General features: G+C 39.9%; 1 protein-coding gene across 3 annotated transcripts in view; it reads left to right on the forward strand.

Annotated features, from left to right (window-relative positions):
- RABEP1 (rabaptin, RAB GTPase binding effector protein 1) overlaps window positions 1–24,309 on the forward strand; it is a 115,568-nt gene that overhangs the window by 45,379 nt on the left and 45,880 nt on the right. For 2 of the 3 annotated variants that reach the window (XM_025361890.1, XM_025361891.1), the window contains 3 exons: window positions 16,771–16,974; window positions 19,977–20,137; window positions 22,813–22,932. In XM_025361890.1, the coding sequence (XP_025217675.1) occupies window positions 16,771–16,974; window positions 19,977–20,137; window positions 22,813–22,932 (485 nt within the window). Of the gene's footprint in view, window positions 1–16,770; window positions 16,975–19,976; window positions 20,138–21,291; window positions 21,495–22,812; window positions 22,933–24,309 lie in introns of those variants that run through there. The other variant, XM_025361892.1, reaches the window with a different exon arrangement.

Genomic DNA, 24,309 nt, shown 5'->3' on the forward strand with positions numbered 1-24,309 from the left:
GACAGAGCAAGACTCTGTCTCAAAGGGGGAAAAAAAAAAAAAAAAACAAACAAAAAAAACAGTGTAAGAAACAATACAAAATACAGAAATTGATAAAAATATATATTTTTAAATTTTTATCTTTTGAGATTGAGTCTTGCTCTGTCGCTCAGGCTGGAGTGCTGTGGTGCTGTGATGGCTGACTGCAACCTCTGCTTCCTGGGTTCAGTTGATTCTCCTGCCCTAACTTTCTGAATAGCTGGAATTATGGGCACCTGCCACCACGCCTGGCTAATTTTTGGAGGAGACACATCCCCACTTATTCTTTGAGGCTAGTGTTATCTTGACCTCAAAACGAAGGAAGACATCACGAGAAACTTAGCCCAGTATTCCGTGGGAACATAGATGCACAAATTCTCACCAAAGAACCAGCAAATCAAATTAAGCTACAGGTAAAAAGAATCACACAGCATGAAAAGTGGGATTCATCCCAGGAATTCAAGGTTGGTGCAACACCTGAAAATCAGTAGGATAAGAAACAAAGACACATGATCATCTTACTAGACAGAAAAAGTATTTGACAAAACCCAACACTGTTTCATGATAAAAACACTAAAACAGGAATAGAAGGGAACTTTGTCATCCTGAAAATGGGCTTCTACGAAAAACTTACAGCTAACATCACACTTAATGTTTAAAGACCAAATGCTTTTCCCCTAAAGCCAGAAACAGGACAATTATGTACACTCTGACCACTTCTGTTCAACATTGGAAGTGAGGATCTATCTAGGGCACTTACCCAAAGAAAGAAAAAGGAAGGGAATCCACATTGAAAAGGAAGAAATAAAACTACTTTTCTCTGATGGCATCCTCTTTCATATACAGACTCCAAGGGAATCCACTACAAAACTAGTTAAAACTAATAAGTGAGTTCAGCAAGATTCAGGATATAAGAGCACCATACAAAAATCAGCTATATGTATGAAAATGGCGTTAAAGAAACAGTTCTATTTACAATAGCATCAAAATGAATAATGTATTTAGGAATACATTTAACAAAATAAACTCAAAACTTGTACTCTGAAAACTTCACTATTAAAAGAAATTAAAGGAGATCTGGGCTGGGCGCAGTGGCTCACTGCTGTAATCTCAGCACTTTGGGAGGCTGAGGCGGGCGGATCACCTGAGGCTAGGAGTTCAAGACCAACCTGGCCAACATGGTGAAACCCTGTCTCTACTAAAAATGCAAAAATTAGCCAGGTGTGGTGGTGCATGCCTGTACTCCCAGCTACTTGGGAGGTTGAGGCGGGAGAATCGCTTGAACCTGGGAGGTGGAGGTTGCATCGAGCTAAGATCGCGCCACTGCACTTCAGCCTGGGAGACAGAGTGAGACCCTGTCTCACACACACAAAAAGGAGATTTAAATAAATAGACATCTCATGTCCATGGATTAGAAGTCTTAATATTGTTATGGTGGCACCACTCCTCAGATTGATGTACAGATTAAATGCAGTGCCTTTTAATATCTCAGTTGGCTTCCTTGTAGGAATTGACAACTGATCCTAAAATTTATATGGAAATTCTAGGGATCTAGAATTGTCACAACAACCTTCAAAAAGAAAAATGTTTGAAGACTCACACATCTTGATTCCAAAACTTATTGCAAGGCAACAGTAATCCAGACAAGGTGGCACTATCCTAAGGACAGACATAGATCAATGGAATAGAATTACATTCTCAGTTGCTTTTCCACAAGGTGCCAAAACCGTTCACTGGGGGAAAGAATAATCTCTTCAACAAATTGTGCTGAGACATTTGGATATCTACATGTGAAAGAATGAAGTTGGACCCCCTGCCATCTGCCAGAGTTAACTCAAAATGTATAAGGACCTAGATGTAAAAGGTAAACTATAACTCTTAGAGGAAAAATAGGGTTAAGGTTTTGTGACCTTGGATTAGGCAGTGTTTTCTTAGGTATGACACTAAAAGTAGAAGCAACTAAAGAAAAATGAGATAAATTGAACTTCATCAAAATTAAAAATATTCATGTTTTCAAGGATACCATAAAGTGAAAAGACAACCCACAGAATGGGGCAGAATCTTGCAATTATTATATTGGATAAGGGTCTAGATTACATAAAGACATTACAACTCAATAGCAAAAAGACAGTCCAACTAAAAATGGACAGTGAATCTGAATAGGCATTTCTCCAGAGGAGAAACACAAATGGCCGATAAGTATGTCGTAAGGTGATCAGTGACATTAGCCCTCAGGAAAACACAAATCAAAATTACAATATGCCACTTAGTACCCACTAGGATGGCTGTAATTAATACGTCTGACATTAACAAATGTTGGCAAGGATGTGGAGAAATTGGAACTCTCATACACCACTGGCAGGAGCGTAAAATGATATGTTAGCTTTGGAAAACAGCCTATCACTTCCTCGAACAGTTAAACATAGAGTTACCATTTGACTCAATAATTCCACTCCTAGGTATATACACGCAAAAAATGAAAACGTTTCCATACATAAACTTGTACATGGATTTTTGTAGCAGCATTATTCATAATAGTGAAAAAGGAATATCCTAAATGTCCATCAACTGATGAATACATAAACAAAATGTGTTTTTTCTTATCCATAAAAAGGAATGAAGTACCAGTTCTACAACATGAGTGAACCTTGAAAAAACATTATGCCAAGTAAACAAAGCCAGTCAGAAAACATCACATATTTTATGATTCTGTTTATATGAAATATCTAGATTGGCAGTCTGTAGAGATAGAAAGTAGAATATTTGTTTTCTAGGGTTGGTGGGGTGAGGAGTTGGAGATGAAAGAGCACAAGGTTTTTTCTGGAGTGATGAAAAAGTTCTAAAATTGATAGTGGTGATGGTTGTACAAGTCTGATTGAATATACTAAAAAGTCATTGAATTATATACTTTAAATGAATTGTTTTATATGTGTGATACTGTAAAATATATATTTGGGGCGGGTGCGGTGGCTCACACCTGTTATCCTAGCACTTTGGGAGGCTGAGGTGGGCGGATCACCTGAGGTTAGGAGTTTGAGACCAGCCTGACCAACATGGAGAAACCCCATCTCTACTAAAAATACAAAATTAGCTGGGCGTGGTGGCGCATTCCTGTAATTCCAGCTATTCGGGAGGCTGAGGCAGGAGAATTGCTTGAACCTGGGAGGCGGAGGTTATGGTGAGCTGAGATCATGCTATTGCACTCCAGCCTGGGCAATAAGAGTGAAACTCCATTAAAAAAAAAAAAAAAATATATATATATATATATATGTATATAAAAAATATATAAATATATAAAGTGATAAGTGTCTTTGTTAATGAGCTGACTGATGGCTGGCAGCCCCTAGGTAATTTCAGGATAGGGGATGGTCACCAGAAAGACCAACACAGGAGTAGAGGTTGGAACTTCCAACCCTGCCTCCCAACCTCCAGGTAGAGGAGAGGAGCTAAAGGTTAAGTTGATCATTAGGGGCCATTTAATCATGTCCATGTAATAAAGCCTCTGTAATAACTGAAAAGGACAGGGTTTGGAGAGCTTCCAGGTAACTGAAGATGTGAAGGTTCCTGGAGGGTGGTGCCCCAGAGAAGGCATAGAAGCTCCATGCCCCTTCCCACATGCCTTGTCCTGTGCACCTTTTTCTCTGTACCCTTTGTAATAGTCTTATAATAATCTGGTAAATGAAACTAAATGTTTCCCTGAGTTCTGTGAGCCCAGTGACAAATTAATCAAACCTAAGGAGATGGTTGTAGAAACGTCAATTTATAGCTGGTCAGTCAGAAACACAGGTAAAATAATTTTGAAGCTTACAATTGATATCAGAAGTGGGCTTCAGTCTTGTTAGACTGAATTTTCAGCTTGTGTGATCTGATGCTATTTCCAGGTAAATAGTGTCAGAATTAAATTAGAGGATACCCAATGGGAGTATGCTACCAAAATTACTGATTGGTTACTGGTGGATGAAAAGTAATATGTGAATTATATCTCAATGAAGTTGTTACAAAAAAGTACAGTAAGCCAATCTAAGTAAAAAAACGATTACTAACACAAGAGAAATTACTAATATCAGAAATGAAAGAGGAGACTGCACTCTAGATCCCATAATAGTAAAAGGATAATATAAGAAAATTATGGAACAACTTCAAGATTAGTAACCTTTCAAAAAAGAAAGCACTGTGTCCAGTTGTGTTCACTGGTGAGTTCTATCTGCCATTTAAGGAAGACACTATACCATGAGTTACACCAATCTCTCCGAGTCTCTATTCTCTATAATCTTTCAGAAGATAGAAACAGAGGGAATACTTCCTAACTCATTCTGTGAGGTCTGCATAATCCTAGTCTTAAAACCATACAAAGACATTTAAAGAAAACTACAGACTCATATCTGTCATGCACATATATGCAAGATTCCTTGACAATATCTTAGCAAATCCAATCCAACAATGTATAAAAGTTACACACTGCAGCCAAGTGGCATTTGTGTAGGTACTCAAGACTGGTTCAACATTCAAAAATCAATGTGTAACTTACCATATTTGAGGTGATAGATATGCTAATTGTACTGATTTGATCATTTCACAATGTATAGATGTATCAGAATACCACTTTGTACCCAACACATATGTACAATTATTATTTTTCAATTAAAAAGTTTAGGCTGGGAGCGGTGGCTCACGCCTGTAATCCCAGCACTTTGGGAGGCCGAGGTGGGTGGATCATGAGGTCAGAAGATCCAGACCATCCTGGCCAACATGGTGGAACCCTGTCGCTACTGAAATACAAAAAATTAGCCAAGCGTGGTGTGCACCTGTAATCCCAGCTACTAGGGAGGCTGAGGCAGGGGAATCGCTCAAACCCAGAGGCGGAGATTGCAGTGAGCTGAGATCATGCCACGGCACTCCAGCCTGGTGACAGAACGGGACTCCGTCTCAAAAAAAAGAAAAAAAGAAATTTGTCACATATTTTTTTCCTTTTTGAGACCCAGATGGAGTTTCACTTCATCACCCAGGCTGGAGTGCAGTGGCGCAATCTCGGCTCACTGCAACCTCTGCCTCCCAGGTTCAAGCGATTTTCCTGCCTCAGTCTCTCAAGTAGCTGCAATTACAGGCGCCTACCACACCTGGCTGATTTTTGTATTTTTAGTAGAGATGGGGTTTCACCATGTTGGCCAGGCTGGTCTTGAACTTCTGACCTCAATCTGCCTGCCTTGGCCTCCCAAAGTGTTGGGATTACAGGTGTGAGCCACCAAGCCCAGCTTACCAGAGAAATTTAACAAGGATGTTGAAATAATTAAATTAAACAGAAGTCTCAGAACTGATAAATGTATTTTCTCAACTGGAAAATTCATTAGAGGCTTTCAGTAGCAAAATGGATCAAGCAGAGGAAAGAAGCAGTGACCTTGAAGACAGGCTGTTTGAAAAAACAAAGAGGAGAAAAAAGAATGAAAGCAATGAAGATGACCTACAGGATGTAGGAAAGTATTTCAAAAGACCAAAGCTAAGAATTGTTGGTCTTCAAGAGGGAGTTGAGCAAGAGCAAAGGTAGAAAGCTTATTCAAAGAAATAGCAGAAAACTCTCCAAAACTTGGGAAGGATATAAATATCCACATGCAGGAAGGCCAGAGGGCACCAAAGGAATTTGACCCAAATAAAACTACCCCAAGGCATATAAGAACCAACTCTCAATGGTCAAGGACAAAGAGAGGATCCTAAAAGTAGCAAGAGAAAAGTAGCAAATAACCCTAATGGAGCTTCAGTTAGTCTGTCAACAGACTTCTTAGTACAAACCATAAAGGTAAGGAAGGACTGGAATGACATCTTCAGTGTGCTGTGCTGAAAGAAAAAAAAAAATTGAACATCTTAGAATCATATATCCAACAAAGTTATCCTTCAGATATGAAGGAGAGATATATTCTTTCCCAGACAAAAGTTGAGAGAATTGACAACTACTAGACCCATCCCACAAGAAGTGCTAAAGGGAGTTCTTCCATTTGAAATTTTGAAAATGCTAAGACACCAAAAAAAAGAAGTATAAAACACACTGGTAAAATTAAGTACATGGACAGACTCAGACATGGACAGAGTTAGACTCTTAATACTACAATTGGTAACTCTAGTATAAAGCCCAAAAGACAAATCTACCAAGAACAGTAATAGCTATGGCAGCCTATTCAGAGATAGGTAATGTAGATATGTTTAAGTTGAGACTACTAAAATTCAGAATGTGGGGAAAGTGGAGCTAAGTTGTAGAGGTTTTTTCCCCACTTTTTTCTTTGTTTCTATTTTTTAAGATGTATTCTCTTTAAAGTAACTTGTTATCTACGAGATGTTTTTTGTAAGCCTTGTGATAAAAACAAAACAAAAACCTGTAATAGATTCACTAAAAATCAAAAGCAGTGAATTAAGACATACTACCAGAAAAAATCATTTAGCCCCAAAGACAGAAAGGAAGAGAGGAGTTACAAAGCAACCAGAAAACAAGCAATACAATGGCAGTAGTTTAAGTCCTTTCTTATAGATAACACTGAATGTATATGGATTCAGTTCTCCAATTGAAAGCCTGAGTGACTGAATGGTTAAAGAAGCCACAACTATATGCTGCCTACAAGAAACCCACTTTGGCTGGGTACAGTGGCTCATGCCTGTAATCCCAGTATTTTGGGAGGTTGAGGTGGGAGGATCACTTGAGACCAGGAGTTTGAGACCAGCCTGGGCAGCAAAGTGAGACCCTGGCTCTACAAAAAAAAAAAAACTGGCCGAGTGCAGTGGCTCACACCTGTAATCCCAGCACTTTGGGAGGCCAAGGTGGAAGGATTGCTTGAGCCCAGGAGATCGAGACCAGCCCGGGCAACATAGTGAGACCCCATCTCTACTAAAAAGTACAAGATGTGGTGGCATGTGCCTGTGGTCCCAGCTACTTGGGAGCCTGAGGTGAGAGGATCACTTAAGCCCAGGAAGTCAAGGCTGCAGTGAGCTGTGATTGTGCCACTGCACTCCAGCCTTGGTGAGAGAGTGAGACCCTATCTCAAAGTAGAAATTAGCTGGGCATGCTGGCATGTGCATGTGGTCCCAGATACACAGTAGGCTGAGGCAGGAGAGTTGCTTGATCAAGCCTGAGAGGTTGAGGCTACAGTGAGCCGTATTTGTGCCACTGCACTCCAGTGTGGGTAGCAGAGCATGACCATGTCTCTCACCACAATCAAGTAGATTACTCCTGAGGATGCAAGGATGGTTCAGTATACACACTAAATAAATGTGATACATCACATTAACATAACCAAGAACAAAAGCCATATGGTTGGCCAGGTGTAGTGGCTCATGCCTGTGAACCCAACACTTTGGGAGGCCGAGGCGGGTGGATCACTTGAGGCCAGGAGTTCGAGACCAGCCTGGCCAACATGGTGAAACTCCGTCTTTACCAAAAATTCAAAAAATTAACCTGGCATGGTGGTGTACACCTGTAATCCCAGCTACTCTGGAGGTTGAGGCATGAGAATCGCTTGAACCTGGGAGGTGGAGGTTGCAGTGAGCTGAGATTATGCCACTGCACTCCAGCCTGGGTGACGGAGTGAGACTCTCAAAAAAACAACAAAAACCATATGGTTATTTCAATAGATGCTGCACAAGCATTCAGTAAAATTCAACACCTCTTTATGATACAAACCCTCATCAAATTGTGTGTAGAAGGAACACACCTCAAAATAATAAAGGGCATACATGACAAACCCACAACTAACATCATACTGTATGGGGAAGAGTTGAAGACCTTTCCTCTAAGATCTGGAGCAAGACAAGGATGCCCACTTTAACCAGTTTTATTTAACATAGTATTGGAAATTGCAGCCAGAACAGTTAGGCAAGAGAAATAAAGGGCATCCAAATTGGAAAGCATGAAGTTAAGTTTGTCTTGTTCACAGATGACACAATCTTATACTTTGAAAAACTTAAAGACACCACCAAAAAAGTGTTTAGACTGATAAATTTAGTAAAGTCACAGAACACAAAATACACAAACATCATTAGCATGAATATATACCAACAGTGAACAGTCTGAAAAATCAAAGCAACCCCATTTACAGTGGCTACAACACACACACACACACATACATATCTAGGAATTTAACCAAAGAAGTGAAAGATCTGTAAAACACTGATGAAAGAAATTTAAGAGGACACACACAAATGGAAAGATATTCCATGGTCATGGATTTAGGAGAGTTAATATTGTTGAAATGACAATATTACCCAAAGCAATTTACAGATTAAATACAATTCCTATCAAAATACCAATGACATTTTTCACAGAAACAGTAAAAGAAATCTTAAAATTTGTATGGAACCAGGAAAGACCCTGAATAACCAAGGCTATACTTAGCAAAAATAACAAAGCTGTAGGCATCAACACTATATAACATCAAAATGTACTACAAAGCTATAGTAACCCAGTCAGCATGGCACTGGCATAAAAGCTGACGCATAGACTAATGGAACAGAATAGAGTACCCAGAAACAAATCCATGCATCTGCAGTCAACTCATCTGCAACAAAGTCACCAAGAACATTCAATGAGAAAAGGAGAGTCTCTTTAATAAATGGTGGTAGGATGAGTGGATAACCATTTGCAGAAGAATGAAATTAGGCCCCATCTCTCTCCATATACACAACAGTCAAAATAGATTAAAGATTTAAATCTAAGACCTGAAACTATGAAACCACTAGAGGAAAACATTGGGGAAATAGACATTGGTCTGAGCAGAGATTTGTGTGTGTGTAAGACCTCAAAAGCATAGGCAAAAATAGACAAATGGGATTACATCAGGCCAGGAAGCCTCTGCCAATAAAGGAAACAAAGTGAAGAGACAAGCCACAGAATGGGAGAAAATATTTGCAAACTACCCATCTCATAAGGGATTAATAGCTACAATATATAAAGAAGTCAGTAACCAAAAAGCAAATCTTATTTAAACACAAGCAAAATATTTGAATAGGCATTTTTCAAAAGACATAAATGGCCAAGAGGTATGTGAAGAGATGCTCAACATCACTAATCATTAGAGAAATGCAAAGCAAAACTACAATGGGATATCCTGTCACTGCAGTCAAAATGGCTTTTATCAAAAAGATATTCATCCACTGATGGTGGGAATGTAAATTAGTATAGCCACTGTGGAGAATAGTATGGAGGATCCTCAAAAGACTAAAATAAGAGTTGCTGTATAATCCAGCAATTCCACTATTGGATATATATCCAAAAGAAATGAAATCATTGGGCGTGGTGGCTCATGCCTGTAATCCTAGCACTTTGGGAGGCCGAGGCAGGTGGATTACCTGAGCTCAGGAGTTCAAGACCAGCCTGGGCAACATGGTGAAACCCCGTCTCTACTGAAAAAGCAAAAACAAACCAAACCCCCCCCCAAAAAAAAAAAATTAGGCGTAGTGGTGTGTGCCTGTAATCCCAGCTACTTGGGAAACTGAGGCAGGAGAATCGCTTGAACCTGGGAGGTAGAGGTTGCAGTGAGCCAAGGTCACACCATTGCACTCCAACCTGGGCAACAAGAGCAAAACTCCGTCTAAAAAAAAAAAAAAGCATGAAATCCTGTGATTTGCAGCAACATGGATGGAACTGGAAGTCATGATGTCAAATGAAAGAAGCCAAGCACCGAAAGACAAGTGTCACATGGTCTCACTTGTGGGCGCTCGTGAGAAGACAGACTAGACTGGTGGTACGAAGGTCAGGGAAAGCTGGGCTCGGGGGAGATGAAGAGAAGTTGCTTAATGGGTATGAATATATGGTTTGATAGAAGAAATAAGACCTAGTGTTAAACAGATCAATAGGGTGACTCTTGTTTACAGTAATCTATTCTGCCGGGCGCAGTGGCTCACGCCTGTAATCCCAGCACTTTGGGAGGCCGAGGCGGGCGGATCACGAGATCAGGAGATCGAGACCATCCTGGCTAACCCGGTGAAATCCCGTCTCCACCAAAAACACAAAAAATTAGCCAGGCGTTGTGGCAGGCGCCTGTAGTCCCAGCTACTCGGAGGGAGAATGGAGTGAACCCAGGAGGCGGAGATTGCAGTGAGTCGAGATCGCACCACTGCACTCCAATCTGGGTGACAGATATAGGCTCCGTCTCAAAAAAAAAAAAAAAAAAAAAAAAGTACAGTAATCTATTCTAGATTTCAAAATAGCTAGAATAATTTGAATGGTTCTAGCGTAAAGAAAAGACAACCCCTGGTGCCATGGGGATGAAAAAAGAACGACAAATATTTAGGGTAATAGATACCCCAACTACCCCCAGTTTGATTTTTACAAGTTACATTAATGTATTATCACATGTACTTTGAACTATGTACCTCTATTATGCATCAATAAAAATAAAATGCAATGGTAACAAAATGAACAGCCCCATTACCACATGGGCAAAAGACCCAAACACCTCACTAAAGAATATATACAGATGTCAAGTGAGTAGATGAAAAGATTATTAGACTATGAGAATGGCCTAAATCCAAAATACTGCCAATACCGAAAAATGCTGGTGAGGATGTGGAGCAACAACAACATTCATTGCTGGTGGGAATGCAAAATGACGTAGCCACTTTGGGATATAGTTTAGTGGTTTCTTACAAAACTAGGCATACTCTTGCCTTTTGATTCAGCAGTCATGCTCCTTGGTATGTAATTAAATGACTTGAGAAGCCTTTGTCCCCAAAACTTGCACAAATATATTTATAACAGCTTTATTCGTAATTGTCACAACTTGGAAGCATGGAAGATGTCCTTCAGTAGGTTAATGGATGAATAAACTGGTATATTGAGACAGTGGAATATTATTCCATGCTCAAAAGAAATGAGCTATTAAGTCATGAACAGACGTGGAGGAAAGTTAATGCATACTACTAAGTGAAAGAAGGCAATTTGAAAAGGCCATATACTGTATGATTCCAAGCATATGACATTCTGGAAGAGGCAAAACTATGGAAACAAAACAAAAAAAGATCAGTGGTTGCCAGGGGTAGGAGGAAGAGGGGGTGAATACGTAGAGTACAGAGAATTTTTAGAGCAGTGAAACTATTTTGTGTGATACTATGATGGTGGGAACATGTCCTTATACATTTGTTAAAACCCATAGAATGTACCACATTAAGAGTGAACCCTAGTGTAAACTAAGTGGGTGATGATAATGTACCAGTGTAGGTTCATCAGTTGTATCAAATGTGCCACTGTGGTACAGGGTGCCTGTTGTAGAGGAGTGTGGATGTACAGGGCTGTGGGGCATATGGGAAACCTCTATTTTCTGCTCAGTTTTGCTGAGAACCTGAAACTGCTAAAAAGTTTATTGAAAAAAATAAGAAAATACAGTTATGTATTGCTTAGTGATGGCGATACATTCTCAGAAATGCATCATTTGGTGATTTTGTCCTTGTGCGAACCTGATGGAGTGTACTGACAAACACCTAGATGGTACAGCCTACTACACATGTAGGCTACATGGTATAGCCTATTGCTACTAAACTGAAAAGCTGTACGGCACATTACTGAATACTGTAGGCAGTTATAACAGTGATATTTTTGTATTAAACATAGCTAAACAGGCCGGGCATGGTGACTCATGCCTGTAATCTCCGTACTTTGGGAGGCCGAGGTGGGTGGATCACCTGAGCTCAGGAGTTCGAGACCAGCCTGGCCAACATGGCGACATTTCATCTTTACCAAAAATATAAAAATTAGCCGGGTGTGGTGGCACATGCCTGTAATCCCAGCTACTTGGGAGACTGAGGCAGGAGAATCGCTTGAAGTTGGGAGTTGGAGGTTGCAGTGAGCTGAGATCGTGCACTGCACTCTTCTAGCCTGGCCGACAGAGTGAGATTCTGTCTCAAAAAAAAAAAACCCCAAAAAACAAACCCAAAAAGCAACATAGCTAAACATAGACAAGATGTGTGACACTATGATGTTGCCATGGCTAGATGTCACTAGGCAATAAGAATTTTTCAGCCCCTATAATCCATGTAACCACTGTCATGTATATTTTTTGTTGTTGACTAAAACGTGATTATTTTGCATATGACTGTGTCTGAGATTTGTCTCATAATATATATGGAGTGCATATGGATGGTTTGGGGGTGATTTGCCATGAGTGTATGGTTACTAGAGCTGGCTGGTGCATACATGAAGTTTATAATAATTTTTGATATCTGGTAGGGTAAGTCTCCCCACTTATTCAAAATGATCATGGCCTTTTTGTTAAACTTTTTCTTATATAAACATTTAAAAATAGACAAAAGTAGACAAAACAGTATAAAGCTATGTTAATTTAGACAGTATATAAAATATTGGCATGAAAATAGACAACTTTTATAGAACAGAGTTCCCCAAATCGAACCCTCACAAATGTGGAAATTTGAAATATGACAAAGATGGCATTGTCAGGATGGGAAAAGACTGGGACAATGGGCATAGGACAAGGAGAACATCTGTACAGATAAAGCAGGTTTCAGTTTCACACCTGAATACCTGTCAACATAATATGTGATATATTGAGACTGTGATATTCTAATTAATGAATGAAGTAGTTATCAACAATCAACAATGTTGAGGGCTAAGAAGTAACCGCAAAAGAACATTAAGGTTTTAAAACCTGCAGCATAAGTAAAGGTGTAACATATATGCACTGTAATGATAAACCCAAATTCCCGACGGTTGTTACCTCAGGGGAAGGTAGTGTCTTTGTGATGTTTTGTTTCCTGAAGTTAAAAAGAAATGGAAGGAGATGTAGCAAAATATTAAAAATGATGGGTCTAGGTGATAGGTAATAGGTGCCCATTACAGAACTTTTTGTATTGTTTCTGTTCTTCAAGTAGTTTATAATGCTTTATAGCATTAGTATAGGCCAGGCCTAGTGACGCATGCCTGTAAGGGCACATCACTTGAGCCTAGGAGTTGGAGACTAGCCTGGGCAGCATGACAAAACCCCCTCTCTACAAAAAATACAAAAATCAGCAGGGTGTATTGGCACATGCCTATAGTCCCAGCTACGTGGGAAGCTGAGGTGAGAGGATCACTTCAGCCTGGGAGGCAGAGATTGCAGTGAGCCGAGGTTGCATCACTGCACTCCAGCCTGGGCGATAGAGTGAGAAGCTGTCTTTATTTATTTATTTTTTTTAAAAATTTTTTTTTTTTTTTTGAGACGGAGTCTCGCTCTGTCGCCCAGGCTGGAGTGCAGTGGCCGGTCTCAGCTCACTGCAAGCTGCGTCTCCCGGGTTCATGCCATTCTCCTGCCTCAGCCTCCCGAGTAGCTGGGACTACAGGCGCCCGCCACCTCGCCCGGCTAGTTTTTTGTATTTTTTAGTAGAGACGGGGTTTCACCGTGTTAGCCAGGATGGTCTCGATCTCCTGACCTCGTGATCCACCCGTCTCGGCCTCCCAAAGTGCTGGGATTACAGGCTTGAGCCACCGCGCCCGGCCGAGAAGCTGACTTTAAAAAAAAAAAATGGCCGGGCGCAGTGACTCATGCCTGTAATCCCAGCACTTTGGAATCCGAGGCAGATGGAACACGAGGTCAGGAGTTCAAGACCAGCCTGGTCAAGATGGTGAAACCCTGTCTCTACTAAAACTACAAAAATTAGCCAGGTGTGGTGGCAGGTGCCTGTAATCCCAGCTACTCGGGAGGCTGAGGCAGGAGAATCGCTTGAACCCAGATGGCAGAGGTTGCGCCACTGCACTCCAGCCTGGGCGACAGAGTGAGACTTTGTCTCAAAAAAAAAAAAAAAAAATATATATATATATATATATATATATATAAAAAACCAAATGAAGTACTTGAATCTTGTTTTGATCTTAAACAAAATATTCAGAAAGACTTTTTTTTTTTGTTCAATTGGAGAAGTTTTACCAGAGGTTTGGTATTAGTTATCAGGCAGTCGTTAATTTTGTTTTGTGTGACAGTGGCACTTTGTTTATATAAGAAACTCTCCATATTTTTAGAGAGGCATCTATACAATACATTAGATAATGTAATATTTCTGGGGCTTTAAAATACTACAGGAAAGAAAAAGGATAGTTTAAATAAGCATGGCAGGCTGGGTGTGGTGGCGCACGCCTGTAATCCTAGCACTTTGGGAAGCTGAGGCAGGTGGATCACCTGAGGTCAGGAGTTCAAGACCAGCCTGGCCAACAAGGCGAAACTCCGTCTCTACTAAAAATACAAAAATTAGCCAGGCGTGGTGGCACGTGCCTGTAATCTCAGCTACTCGGGAGGTTGAAGCAGGAGAATCTGTTGAACCCAGAAGGCAGAGGTTGCAGTGAACCAAGATTGTGCCACTGCACTCTAGCCTGGGCAACAAGAGCGAGACTCTGTCTCAAAAAATAAATAAGTCTGGCAAATCTTGATTCCTGTTGAGTCTTGGTGAAAGTTGTATGAAGGATTGTTGTAGTATATCCTCAACTTCTGAATATGCTTGAAAATTTTTATAATTACATATACAGCAGTAAAAGCAATAAACGAATGTTGGAACTCCTACTATTGACAAACGTGTTTGAAATGCTTTACTACAAAAAATTAAGATTTTCTAACTTTATTTTAAACTTCTGTCTCCTGTTTTTTTTATTATATATATAAATATAACATTCGCATATAATATATATTCATATATAACAACTAAAGTTAGTGTTGACCAAGTTTTCCTCCAGGCTCTCTATTTGACTTTTAAGTGCCAAAAATGGATATTTAGGTCTGGTATTTGTTTACAGTTTTTCTTTTCATAATGACAGCTTGGTAGTGAATACCTCTGGGTAATCTCCAACAAATCAAAAGTACCAGAGGTAATTAGCACGAGGACCTGTTAAGTATGTAAACTTGAGCCTTGAAAAAATTGTAGTACCCAAAAATGAATAAAATACCCCAGAAATAATGCTTTTTCTTTTTTTTCACTTTTTATGAAACAGTTTGACACTCAGAATATAGAGTTGACACACATAAACTTTTCCTTTGTGGTTTCACGTGTTTGTAACTTTCTGGGTTAGTCCTAGTTGCATGCCTACCACGACTTCCTAGGTGTCCGTCTTTAAGCGACTTTACACAGTTCCTTTTTGTAGTTAATGTTCTTAAAACTGTCTTTGGCTAGAGATTCAGAGTATTTTAAGAGCGATGGAAACTGATGTTGAGAGAGTCAAGATTTCAGAACAACTTAGCATGACTAGGTATTTCCCTCTGTAACTTGGACTACCAAATCATTAACTCCTGTGATTGTTTGATAACAATGAATGTTTCACAACGTTTAAAAGTTCTTTTATTTTACTATTGGGTTTTTATAAGTAGTTAGAAATTTATGCAAGAAAGTATTGCCACTGTCTTCATGAGGCAACCGAGACTTCCGAGTCTTGTGATTTCCTTAAAGTCATCAGCTGGTTAGTGGTAGAGTTAGATCTTAAATCAGTTTATTTTCTTGGTCAGTTTGACTTAGTTATTGTGCTTTGGAGAGGAAATTGATAATTTTACAAAGATGAACAATTTTTTTTCATAAATACCTTACAAGTTGAGATGCTAAAAGACATAAGGTAAGGCCGGGCGCGGTGTCTCACACCTATAATCCCAGTGCTTTGGGAGGCTGAGGCGAGAGGATCATTTCAGCCCAGGAGGCCAAGACCAGCCTGGGCAGCATAGTGAAACTGCCTCTACAAGAAATTTCGAAAATTAGCTGGGCATGATGGTGCAGGCCTGCAGTCCTAGCTACTCAGGAGGCTGAGGTGGGAGGATCGCTTGAGCCCAGGAATTTGAGGTTATAGTGGTCTATGATTGCGTCACTGCACTCCAGCCTGGGCGACAATTGAGACCCTGTCTCTTAACTTTTTTTTTTTTTTTTTAAGAAAGACAGCAGCTGACTGGGAAAAGTTTTGTAAGAGAAGACAGATTTAATATCCAGAATATATAAAATGCTCTTACAGATCAGAAGGAAGATCATTCATTAGAAGCAAATGTAAAGAATATCACCAAACAGGAAATGAGTCAGTAGTAAATATATGAAAAGATGCTCAAACTCCTTATTAACAGGGGAAATATAGATTAAAATGACCATTTGCTACCCATGATATTTACAAGAACTTTTAAAAGAGGGAAAATAGTGACTGTTGTTAAGGGTATGGGAAAACAATCACACATCCCCATATACTATTGGTAAGTTCATCTTTTTTTTGAAGTCAGTTTGGCCAAACATATGTTCTGCCTGGGCTTAAACCATGTAGGAGGCACATTACATCAACTTAGTATTTAAAAGATGGTAAGAAGGAGCTGAGAAATTAATGCTAACTTTAAAGAACATAGGTCTAGTCACTGCCATGTGCTCTGGCTTTCTTTTCTCTTTTATTAAACATCTTTTGAATGTTTGTAGAAGGTACTGTTACTAATTAGCATTTCCAATAAATTATCATTACAACAACCTTGTGAGGTGGCTATTTTTAACTTCCATTTTGCAGATGTGGAAACTTAGGCCAGAGAGATTAAATAACATGACCAAGTTCATTTAGTCAGCAGGTGGGAATGTGTAAATTGAGCTTTAAAACCATAACCGTAACCACTGGATCATTAGATAGATAGTAGCAATTGGTTTGTGATACCCAGCATACCTTAAGTCTCATCTCTATTAAAAGGGTATCATTTTGTATGTTTATATTTTTAAATTTAATACCTTATTTCTTTATCGGAATGCCAGTCTGATGAAAGTGAACATTAATGGACTGTCTTTTACTTTTCTCTCCAGAGGATCTGAAGAGGCAAAATGCAGTATTACAAGCTGCACAAGATGATTTGGGACACCTTCGAACCCAGCTGTGGGAAGCTCAAGCAGAGATGGAGAATATTAAGGCGATTGCCACAGTCTCTGAGAACACCAAGCAAGAAGCTATAGATGAAGTGAAAAGACAGTGGAGAGAAGAAGTTGCTTCACTTCAGGCTGTTATGAAAGGTAAAGACAAACAGAGATCAATTTTTTGATTTTCTAAGATACCCGATTCTGATGATTGAGAATATTTTCAGAGAATCTTAAAATATATCCAGAGTTTCATTTGTGGTTTTATGTACTGTCATCATCAAGATATACTTTCAGATAAAAGAGAAGTCACTGATAACATAAATGGGTATATCAATCCTATCTAACTTAATAATGGAGAGTTATAATAGGAATGTTATAGAGATAATGCATTAAATGAGGACTGTACTTTGTAAGGCTTAGAAGTCGATTTCTTCTAGGAGGCAGGCTAGTAATGTCAAAGAATAAAGCTGTATGGGCACAGGCAATGTGCTGGAGTAGAGAGAGCTGCCATGCAAAGGGTAAAGTAACTGTTTACATTGATGAGCTTTAGCTAATTATTGCCCTTCCAGTGTAGTTTGGCCATATGGTTTAGAATTTTTTTTTTTTGAGATGGAATCTCGCTCTGTTGCCCAGCCTGGGGTGCAGCGGTGCAGTCTCAGTTCACTCTACTCACTGCAACCTCCGCCTCCCGGGCTGAAGCGATTCTCCTGCGTCAGCCTCCCGAATAGCTGAGATTACAAGCATGTGCCACCACGCCTGGCTAATTTTGTATTTTTAGTAGAGACGGGGTTTCTCCATGTTGGTCCGGCTGGTCTTGAACTCCTGACCTCAGGTGATCCACCTGCCTCGGCCTCCCGAAGTCCTGGGATTACAGGTGTGAGCCACCGCACCCGGCCTGGCTTAGATTTTTAAAGAAACTTTGTATATGAAATCTTCACTGCACTGTGTTGGGTAGAATGGCCTAGGCTAGGGTAGGCTTCATGGGCTGCCACCTTTCATCTAAAAGAAGAGACATAGTTTAGTCTCAGACTCCTTTTGGCACTAGTGCTTCATTACTTCCCAAATTTCTGAGAAGATGATGATGAAACAAAGTAAGTTGTCACTGAATCCTTGAGTTCCTGGAATTAGTTAATATTCTGTTTTATTTTTTATTTTTTGAGACGGAGTCTTACTCTGTCGCCCAGTCTACAGTGCAGTGGCATGATCTCGGCTCACTGCAACCTCTGCCTTCCTGGTTCAAGCAATTCTCCAGCCTCAGTCTCCCAAGTAACTGGGACTACAGGCACATGCCACCACGCCTGGCTAATTTTTTGTATTTTTAGTAGGGACGGGGTTTCACCATGTTAGCCAGGATGGTCTTGATCTCCTGACCTCATGATCTGCCTGCCTTGGCCTCCCAAAGTGCTGGGATTACAGGTGTGAGCCACCGCGCCCGGCCTGGATTAGTTAATATTCTAAATGTGAAATAGTGATGACTTTTTCCACCGTGTTTGCAATTGTGTGTCACTTTTTGCCTTAGTGCTCTTTATAAAAAGGCAGGTGAAGTTAGCCCTATTTCTGAGTATGTAGCTATGACCTAGAGATTACTCTAGGCTTCATGTAACAAACCTGACTATGGTGATTTACCAAAATAGGAGTTCGTTTTTCTCCCAGAACACGAAATCCAAAGGTAGATACCCCAGGCCTGGTTGCGTTGGTTCCATGATGTCAACAATGCCTCAGACTCCTTCAGCCCTTCTGTTCTTTCATCCTTAGCATATGGTTTTCAACTTAATCTTTGCCTTAGCTGAAAAATAGCTGCTTCTCCTTCAGTCTGCATCAGAAAAGCAAAAGTTTTCTAGAACTACCCAGCATATCTCCCTCACTTTGTTGACCAAATGTGTGGTCACTCATAACTACAAGGGAAACTGGACAATGTAGTTTTAAAATTGCGCACACTGACTTCCTAAACAAAATTGGAGTCTTACCAGTAAGGACGAAGGAGTGGAAATTAATGGGCAATCAACAGGGTCTGTCACATATTTTTTTTTTTTTTTTTTTGAGATACTTAGGGTTGAGTGCAGTGGCGCGATCTCGGCTCACTGCAACTTCCGCCTCCTGGGTTCAGGCAGTTGTCGTGCCTCTGCCTCCCAAGTAGCTGGGACCACAGACATATGCCATCACACCCAGATAATCTTTTCTTTTCCCTTTCACTTTCCCTTCCCTTCTCTGTTTTTGAGACAGAGTCTCACTCTGTCACCCAGGCTGGAGTGCAGTAGCACGATCTCGGCTCACTGCAACCTCTACCTCCCAGGTTCAAGTGATCCTCCTGCCTCAGCCTCCCCAGTAGCTGGGATTACAGGTGCCCACCACCACGCCTGGCTAATTTTTGTAATTTTAGTAGAGACAGGGTTTCACCTCATTGACCAAAATGGTCTCGAACTCCTCACCTCAGGTGATCCACCTGCCTTGGCCTCCCAAAGTGCTGGGATTACAGGCATGAGCCACCGCACCTGGCAATTTTTCTCTCTTTGGTAGAAATGGGGTTTTGCCATGTCAGCCAGGCTGGTTTTGAAATCCTGGCTTCAAGTGATCCTCCTGTCTGCCTCCCACAGTGCTAGGATTACAGGTGTGTGTGAGCCACTAAGCCTGGCCATATTTTAGGATTATATCAAAGAGAAAGCCATTTTTTAAAGAGCTTATAGAGTTTGCCTCAAGTTACAATCTTGGGTTTTAGTAAACTATTCCAGAAATATATCCCTTTTCTCACACTTCCAGGTAGTGGGATTGGGGCGACATATTATATTTGCCTTGGGAACCATAGTATATGTCTAAGAACATAGATTTTGGAGTTGGCCTTAAGTGTGAATTCTAGCTTTGCTTCATTCTGGGCGTGAAACATTGGCCAGACTAGTTAACCTTCCCTAAGATTCTCTCATTCGTAAAATAATACATGACACAGGTTTATTGTGAAGATTAGAAGTGATGATTTAAAGCCTTTATTTCTGTATATCATAAGAACTACAACTAGTTTGTTTTGTTTTTTAGTGAATTAAACATTTTCCAGAAATTAGACGTAAGCTTTTTATATAACTTTAAAAATTTTCGTGTGCCGGGTTATTTTTTTTTTTTTTTCCATAATGCTTAGATGTGAAATATGTGGTGATGTTTTGTAGAAACAGTTCGTGACTATGAGCACCAGTTCCACCTTAGGCTGGAGCAGGAGCGAGCACAGTGGGCACAGTATAGAGAATCCGCAGAGAGGGAAATAGCTGACTTAAGAAGAAGGCTGTCTGAAGGTCAAGAGGAGGAAAATTTAGAAAATGAAATGAAAAAGGTATGAAGGAATGTGTTCATCTGTAGAAATATTTGAATTCAAATGCAGAGTGCTCTAATATTGTTGTGTAATAGAAAGTAATAGAAGTACTTTGATATTTCCTGTGAGAGTAATTATTTGGACACAGACCTAAACATAGTACTAAATAATGTTGTATCTGTGGCTAACTCTGTCATCTTATTCAAAGTTTTGATCAAATGTCACTACTTCATGGGGTTTATCCCGACCACCTGCCATTTAACATCGCAGCCTGCCAACTTCCCTCTGCGGCCTGTCACTACTCTCGTCTCCCTTATCCTTCTCTAGTTTTTCTCTTTCCATAGCACGTATTTCCTTATACTATACAGAGTTCACCTGTTGTGTTTATTGTTTACTGTCTTTCTTTCCTTGCTAAAATATAAGCTCTGTGAAGGCAAGAGTTTCTCTTTCTCTCTCTCTCTCTCTTTTTTTTTAATAGATTCGGGGGAACATGTGCTTGTTTTTTATTTGTATATCCTAAATGCTTAGCATAGTGTCTAGGAGATAGGTGCTTGAATTCCTGAGTATCAGTTGAGTGGGTGTTGTTGCTTGATGACTGTGTCTAAAGCGAAGTTCTAGAATAGATGTTAGTTTTCCTTCTTTCTCAGTGTCCTTTGGTTTCTGTGTACCACACATTATGTACCACATATGCTTGAACATAATACCATATAATACTTGAACATAAGGCAACTAAATGTAAAGTGAGACATTTTATCATTGAGAAAATATTAAAAGCTTTTGAGCCAGTTTAATTAAATGAACTTTTACATTATTTTATATGCATACACATATTTAAAATCACATTATATAAAATAATTAGTAATTGATTTTTCTTTTCAATTGAATTTATCATGCCTTTTTGGTTCTTATTTCTTAGTTCATTCTTCAAATGTATGTGTATTCATGATTTCCACAATCTTTTATTTTTTTAGAACTGTTTTTGATTATCTGAAAAATTGGGAAGATAGTTCCTATATACTCCATGCCTAGTTTCCCCTGTTGTTAATGTTTTACATTAGCATGGTACATTTGTCACAGCTAATAAGCCCAAATCAATTTATTCTTATTACCTAAGTCCATTTTTGTATTCAGATTGCATTAGTTTTTACCTAATGTCCTTTTTTTTTCTGTTCTAGGATCCCATCCAGGATACCACATTGCATTTAGTCATGTCTCCTTAGGTTCCTCTTGGCTGTGACAGTTTCTCAGATTTTCCTTGTTTTTAATGACCTTTCTGTCATTTTTTAAAGTGCTCTTTAAAGGTTTTGTTTATGATGACATTCAGCACTTGGAATTGTGAAGTCATATTTATATTAATAAATAACTTGATTTGTGATCAGTTCTTTGCTTCCTCCCTCCTTATTTTTCCCTGTTGTTTTTTATCAGATGACCTTTATCAGCATCCTAAACTAGCCTTGACTGAGATATTTTAACTTGTCTTTTCCAAGTAGTATTTAATTCAAAATAAAATAAATGATGACTTTGTAAGGACCTGAAAACAAAGTGAATCTGAACCCCTGTTTTTTGAGGGATAAGTGTTTTGGGGAAAATCCACCTCACGTTTGGGCATTTATGATATTTTTCCCTATCGTGCACAACTTAGGAAAGTTTGCACCCATTTAAATTCAGTGAATTAGGTTTTCAGTTTCTCTAGAAGGAAAAAAGCCAACTTTTTGAGTCTGCCTTTGTTTCTCTGCGTGTAAGTGTATGTATATATAAGAAATGAAAATTTGTTTTCTCACCAGTTTACTAGTTTATGTAAGTTGGTTCCTTTTAATCCATGTTTTTGAGAATGGACTTTGGAAAACAATGATAGTTTTAAGGGTCATTCTTTGGGTTTGTTTCATTTAGATGGTAAAAGTAAAACAATATTTAAAGTACTCTGTTTAATTGGATGGAGGCCTTTTTATAGCAACATAATTTTCTAACATTTTGGAAAACACATTATTCTATTTTGGGTGTTTAAAATATAATCAGCCCTTTCATTATTCATAAGAAATTATTGTCTCATGAACTTAGTAACCCAGGAATTTAAAAAATCATTATGGGCTGGGCGCGGTAGCTCACGCCTGTAATCCCAGCACTTTGGGAGGCCGAGGCAGGCGGATCATGAGGTCGGGAGATCGAGACCATCCTGGCTAACACTGAAACCCTGTCTCTACTAAAAATAAAAAAAATTAGCCGGGTGTGGTGGCGGGTGCCTATAGTCCCAGGTACTCAGGAGGCTGAGGTAGGAGAATAGCGTGAACCTGGGAGGCGGAGCTTGCGTGAGCCAAGATCGCGCCACTGCACTCCAGCCTGGGCGACAGAGCGAGACTCCGTCTCAAAAAAAAAAAAAAAAAAAAAATTTATTATGTATATTTCCTTTTATATATTGGATATTTTCTTAATTGATTAACAAGTCAAATTTGTTTTAGTCAATCAGTTTTCCCATTCCCAAATTCTAAATAGAATATTTGGGAAAACTTCAATTATACCTTGACATTCAAAGTAATGCACTATTTGAAAGTTAGACATTAATTCAGTTTTGTGAATGTTAATATAGTGCCTGGTCAAGTTACTTGTTACATACTAAGTTTTAGCAAATGGAAGGGTTAGAGTTTCTTAGGAAAGCAGTAAATGAATAAGTCGTGGCATTTAATTCTTTTTAACCATAGGCCCAAGAAGATGCTGAGAAACTTCGGTCTGTTGTGATGCCAATGGAAAAGGAAATTGCAGCTTTGAAGGATAAACTGACAGAGGCTGAAGACAAAATTAAAGAGCTGGAGGCCTCAAAGGTTATGAAACATTGTAATCCATTTGCTTGAAACCCAAGATTCTGCCCCAGTACCATGAACAAAATTAGAATCAGTAATAGGGAAAAAAAACCCTGTAATTTAGACTATGCATCTTAAGAATCTTTATTTACAATGCAAAAAACTGCCACGCACGGTGGCTCATACCTGTAATCCCAGCACTTTGGGAGGCTGAGGCGGGCGGATCACCTGAGGTTGGGAGTTCGAGACCGGTCTGACCAACATGGAGAAACCCCATCTCTACTCAAAATACAAATTGGCTGGGCATGGTGGCCCATGACTGTAGTCCCGGCTACTCCCAGCCTCAGGAGACTGAGGCAGGAGAATCACTTGAAGCTGGGTGGCGGAGGTTGCAGTGAGCCGAGATTGCGCCATTGTGCTGCAGCCTGGACAACAGGAGCGAAATTCCATCTCAAAAAAAAAATAGTAATAAATAAATTTAAATCAAAAAACTGCTTTGAGATGGTTTTGCTCTTACGGACATTGAAAATAATCACAATAATGGTGTTTTATCACAAGTGGCTGCTTTGTCACAAAGTTAGTGTTCATTTTCTTAAGAAAATGAGACCCCGTCTCATTCATTTTCCTATTAAGGAAAATAAACTGTTCAAAGTTGACCTTGTTTTCTGATGGCAGCTCCAGCATTGATGTTTTAGAGATAATGTAGCTATGGTATTGCTGAATTTGTTGGCCATAAAGACACAGCACAAGAATTAAAGTAGGAACAGGCCAGGTGTTGTGGCTCACACCTGTAATCCCAATACTTCAGGAAGCCAAGGCAGGATAATTGCTTGCACCCAGGAATTTAAGACCAGCCTGGGCAACATAGTGAGACTCCTGTCTCTACAAAAAATTTTCAGAAAATTAGCCAGACGTGGTGGTGCATGCCTGTTGTCCCACCTACTTGGAGACTGAGATGGGAGGATTACTTGAGCCCAGGAGTTTGAGACTACAGTGAACTGGCACTCCAGACTGGGTGACTGAATGAGACCCTGTTCCCCACACCCCAAAAAGAGGAAGAAAGTAGGAACAAAAGAAGCAGTGAGGCCGGGCGCGGTGGCTCATGCCTGTAATCCCAGCACTTTGGGAGGCCGAGGCGGGTGGATCACGAGGTCAGGAGATCGAGACCATCCTGGCTAACACGGTGAAACCCCGTCTCTACTAAAAATACAAAAAATTAGCCGGGCGTGGTGGCGGGCGCCTGTAGTCCCAGCTACTCGGGAGGCTGAGGCAGGAGAATGGCGAGAACCCGGGAGGCGGAGCTTGCAGTGAGCCGAGATCCGGCCACTGCACTCCAACCTGGGTGACAGAGCGAGACTCCTTCTCAAAAAAAAAAAAAAAAAAAAAAAAAAAAACAAA

This window comes from Theropithecus gelada, chromosome 16 (assembly GCF_003255815.1).
Source record: "Theropithecus gelada isolate Dixy chromosome 16, Tgel_1.0, whole genome shotgun sequence".
In the NCBI taxonomy this organism is placed as follows: Eukaryota; Metazoa; Chordata; class Mammalia; order Primates; family Cercopithecidae; genus Theropithecus; species Theropithecus gelada.